This window comes from Penaeus japonicus, unplaced genomic scaffold (assembly GCF_977035675.1).
Source record: "Penaeus japonicus unplaced genomic scaffold, GWHDUDI00000001_assembly GWHDUDI00000011, whole genome shotgun sequence".
Lineage (NCBI taxonomy): Eukaryota > Metazoa > Arthropoda > Malacostraca > Decapoda > Penaeidae > Penaeus > Penaeus japonicus.
The window spans coordinates 34676846-34681845 of record NW_028234413.1 but is presented as its reverse complement, the minus strand read 5'-3'; the positions used below and the strand labels follow the sequence as shown (position 1 = coordinate 34681845).

At 40.0% G+C, this 5000-nt stretch overlaps 1 protein-coding gene across 1 annotated transcript in view; it reads left to right on the top strand.

The window, feature by feature from the left end:
* Pka-C3 (Protein kinase, cAMP-dependent, catalytic subunit 3) overlaps positions 1-5000 on the top strand; it is a 65931-nt gene that overhangs the window by 578 nt on the left and 60353 nt on the right. The window contains exon 1 of the mRNA XM_043021050.2: positions 1-3581. This exon is cut by the window's left edge and continues 578 nt beyond it. Within this exon, the coding sequence (XP_042876984.1) occupies positions 3449-3581 (133 nt within the window). The 5' untranslated portion in view covers positions 1-3448. The remainder of the gene's footprint in view (positions 3582-5000) is intronic.

Sequence of the window (5000 nt, the reverse complement as noted above, 5' to 3'; positions counted from 1 at the left end):
GATACCGACCCGCTGTAGTGTAATTCTGCTTTTTCAAATGATTAAAAGTTCTTTTCAAAGGTTGTTTCAAACTAATAAACAGGGTTATTTAGGGTAATGTAATGTAATTTTCATATATCGATAAAGGTCATATTGCTGTTACACAATGAGTTCAATAGATATGTGTTTGTGAGTGCGTGTGTTTAAGCGTATTGCGTGGCCTGTGAATTTTTAAAAAAAAATCCGTTAACGTTCATAGTATGTTGTTACCTAAGATTGTCCTCTGTTGATAAAGTCTCTTTTATGAAACCGTGTCTAAGAGAAAGAATTGAATACGTATTTTACACCTTTCTGACAGAATTCTCGAAGATTTAGGGTTTCTAGCTTTAGAATGCAGTTTGGTACGAGATACGCCGAGCATATTTATATTCCAGACATAAAGAGCGAGTGTACCTGCTGTTATTCCTAACCTTGGTGGCTGCGGTGAACAAATGATGAATTTATAAGGCTCTGCATCAGTGCTAGGTTTAATATCATGTTACCCTGCGGTGATTGGTTGTGGCTTCCGGGATGAACATTATTTACTTAAGGCTTTGCGAGAGAGAACACTAAAAACAGAAAATATAGCATCTTTTGTATGTCAGAATGTTTACTTCATTCGTCATGGGTATTTTTTTTCCTTCTTCCTAGAGAGCAGAGTTTGTTTCTTTTTTCTTTTTTTTAACTTTAACAAAGTTGACTATCGAACTTACTAGCACAAAAGCTTTGGAATAACTTATTGTAATCGAAGACAAGCACCTCCATGATTCAAAACTTCTCATTCATAAATTCAGTCTCAAGTTCGATTACATTTCGATCTCAACGCCATCTGTACGTACACACCGGAGGGGAAGCTAACCTGTCCTAAGCCATCTTCAAACCACATAATCTCAGTATTGTATTAAACCGTACTCTTCCCTTCCACTACACGCAGGGTCGAATTTCAGTCTGGCTGCAGCAAGGGAAGTCAGACACATAAAACAGAGGGGAAAAAGTAGCCATGATGCACAACCAGTCTACCTTGAGAGAGAAAAAATGACTTGTGTTCATTCGCCAGATGATTCCTTGTAATGTGAATTATTGTAAATCTTACAGTAGATTCTGTGATATTTGACCAAAGACTTTTTGTAATATGGAGAATTTAATTTTTTTTTTTATGGAAGAGCAAACTTTTTGGCGGCTGTTGAAACGCGTTGGTCGGTGAGACGTTAATTCAAAAATATTCAAAAAGTTCTTTAATGCAGTCAGTCGTTCAGATAATATTCCAACCAATTCATAATTGTGATGTAATTTTTATCCTTTTAGCGATCATTCTTACCATTACAATTATCACTGATAGTGTTATTTATATTATTGTAATTATCAACATCGTACTTATTATAGTCATTACTACTATTACTATTATCATTATCATCGTTATTGTTAGTAGTAATAGTAGTAATGTTATCATTATCATCATTATTGTCAACATTATTATTGTTATCATCATCAGCAGCATTATTATTGTTATCATTATTATAATAATTATTATTAATAATAAAGATAATAATAACAATAATGATAATTACAATGGTAATGATAACAATGATAGAATGATGCTAATGATGATATTAGCAATACTAATAATGATTGTAATAACAATAAGGATGATAATGATAATAGTAGTAATGATGACGATATTGGTATTAGTGATAATTATAACAATAATGATAATACTAATGATAACGATCATTATAATTACGATGATGATTGTTATCAGCATCATTATTTTTTCAATAATTATTGTAATCATTATCAGGATTATTACTATCATTATTGATTTTATTACAATTATTGTTATTACTACTATTATAACTATTATTTTCCTTCTTATTATTACTGTCGTCATTATCCTTGTTATTATTATCATTAACATTGTTAATATTATCATTATTATCATAATTTTCAATGTTATCGTTGTCATCAAAATTGTTATTATTATTGCCATCATCATCATTCCAAACGTCATCACGATTTGCTTCTTAAAATATCGCCCTGTGATATAGATGCCTATTCCATTTACGACATGTTCATTCACCAAAATGTACCAAAGCGCGTATGGTATATTTCTGTTCCACTTCTAACAGAACTTGTTGTCTTAGCAGCTATGAAAGCAAACAATACAATCTTAAATGGGAGTTGAATGCGGCTTACGTGCGAGCGATTTGGTGCGCGTGTGGCCGTGAGTAGGTTTGAGCGTGTGAGCATCGTGAGTTCGTATGTGCGTATCTGTGGATATTGCGTCGTGGTGTACGTGTGCGTGTGTAGTACCAGCGTGTATGTATGCGTGTGCGGTGAGTGAATTTGTAGCGGTGAACGTGTGTGTGTTTGTGTGTGTATGTGTAGCGCGGGGGGGAGGGGAGGGGGGTCCCGGGGAGGCTGGAAAGCTGCGGGATCGTAGCTGGGTCGACAGTGTGGGTTTGGCAGTGAACGGAAGAGGACGCTCGCCGTCGCTCTCTCGCCAAGTTGTGTGTGCATGTGTCTGTGCCTTTCGCAACCTGTCCCTGGACCATGACAGCGCCCATTTCGTCGTACTTCTGACCTCGATTCCCCTTGAGAGCGCGCCCTGCACCTGAAACACCACCGTAGATGCGGGTGTCCTCTCTCCAGATCGTTGACATTACCTCAGCTGACTCGCGGCCGCGCCGAGTCCCGTCGCTCCAGCTCGGTTTAAATCCCTTTTAAATGGCCAAGTGACCCTCGAGGGCGGCCGCCGATGACCCCCTCGCCCGCACGCTGCTCGCAGGCGACCCGTCAGGCAGAGGCGGCGGACCTGCAGCTCCAGTGACGCCGCAGGAGGCCCTGGAGCCGCCCCTCCGCGCCGCCACATCTGCTGGAATTCCGGAAATGTTGTGTTGGGAGGCGCAGGTGTGAGTCCTCCGTGTGCGTGTGTGTGCGGGTGTGCACGTGTGGTCAGCGGGTGGGTGTTTGCGGAGCACACACCTGCCACACACACCTGTTCTCCATATCCCTTGTTCTGGGCGTGAACACTTGTCTCTCGCTAACCTTGACACTCACCTTTATTTTCGAGGAGAGAAGCAGGGGAGACAGAGGTGGTGGAGGAGGAGGAGGAGGAGAAGAAGAAGTGAATGAGTGGGAGAGAGACAGTTTGAGAGAGAGAGAGAGAGAGAGTGAGAGGAGAGGGTCGTACCGTCGCTGAACCAGTTCTAGCGAGCCGGGCACAGGACTTTATGCCCGAGTGATGCACCTCCGCCTACCACAATCACCACATCCTCCTCGCCACGCCATGCCTGAGACATAGGCCTACCTCACCCACCCTTCTTCCCCCGCCCCTTCCGCAAACGCGTTCTCCCCGAATAAAAACTCGCGTTCGAATCCGGCGAACTCCTGCAAGACGCCATTGCTCGCACGCCCTCGCTACACACGTGCTATGATGTCTGGTGGGCGTGTAGGTGTGAGGCGGAGAATGGGCGCCGTCAAGGAACCGCCCACGCCTGCCACCAACGGCGTGGGCGCCCCGAGGCAATACACTCTCCATGACTTCGACATCATCAAGACCATCGGTAAGTACGCACCTGTGGCCCTTGCTCTTCGGGGAACAGATAAGCTACATTTTTCTCTGGAAGGGATCAGCATCACCAGTGTTTTATTTTCGTTGTTTGGGGTTACGGTAACTAGGAGAAAGGGGGGGTAGAAGGGGAGGAGAGAGAGAGAGAGAGAGAGAGAGAGAGAGAGAGAGAGAGAGAGAGAGAGAGAGAGAGAGAGAGAGAGAGAGAGAGAGAGAGAGAGAGAGAAAAAAGAACGAGAAAGAGAAAGAGATAATTTCATTTTGGTATTTACGTGCGATAAAACTTTGTATTGTGTCCACATGGTTTGGCCCGCGGGTGGGACGAGGCCACCACCACAACATCACCTTGATATGCTCAAGGCCTACATTGTCCATGTAGACTGCATTGTCATGCCAAAATAAACACGCAATCACTCTGACACGGCAGCCGCTGTAACATTAGTTTGACACATTGTGTTTTGACCAAATAGACTTCGTAAAGAACTCAAGTTCGATCCAAAATACCATAACACCATCTCATACACCCATGAGAGAACAAGAAACGATAGTTCCTATGCCTCTTCATGTGTATACTATGTAAATAGTATGAATAAACATATCAAAATCAAATCATGAAACGATGTGACGTATCCATCAGAAAGTAACTGAGGTTCTTCTAGCCAGCAGGACCGTTACAGGTAGTTACAGTAGTAACGGCGGCTGCAGCTGTACTGTTAACATTTCACGGCCCTGCTTAATGCTATGTGTTCTGTAACAATACCTGGTGGAGTGGAATGGCCGGGGAGATGGTATTGTAACGGTATATATCACTGTATAACATAAGGGATATGTTCATTGTTGGTAATAGGAGATATGTGGCTATTGCTATTATCGCTCAATTGCGTTTGTGCTACTGATAATGGCGATGTTTTTAGTTGTGTTGTTACATTGTCTTCCTGTGTTTGTATTTTTAGGTTGAGTTTGTAAACTGTGAATATGATAAGGGTATTTAACAGCCGATGATAAGAGCTAGCACGAACTTGTAATAGGGATGATGATAAGAACATTTTATTTTTTCATCTTTATTTTATTGGTGTTATTATTATTATTATTATTATTATTATTATTATTATTATTATTATTATTATTATTATTATTATCATTATTGTTATTATTATTTCATCATTATTCTTGTTATTATTATTATTGTTATAATAATAATAATAATGATAATTATTATTATAATAATTATTATCATCAGCAGTAACATTAACATTATATTCCCCATCACCATAATTTTTGCAATATTATGATCAATTAGATTATTTTTTATTCTTATATTTAGTATTGTTAGTTTTATTACTATTACCATTTTTATTATTATTAATATTATTATTATTATTATTATTATTATTATTATTATTGATATCATCAT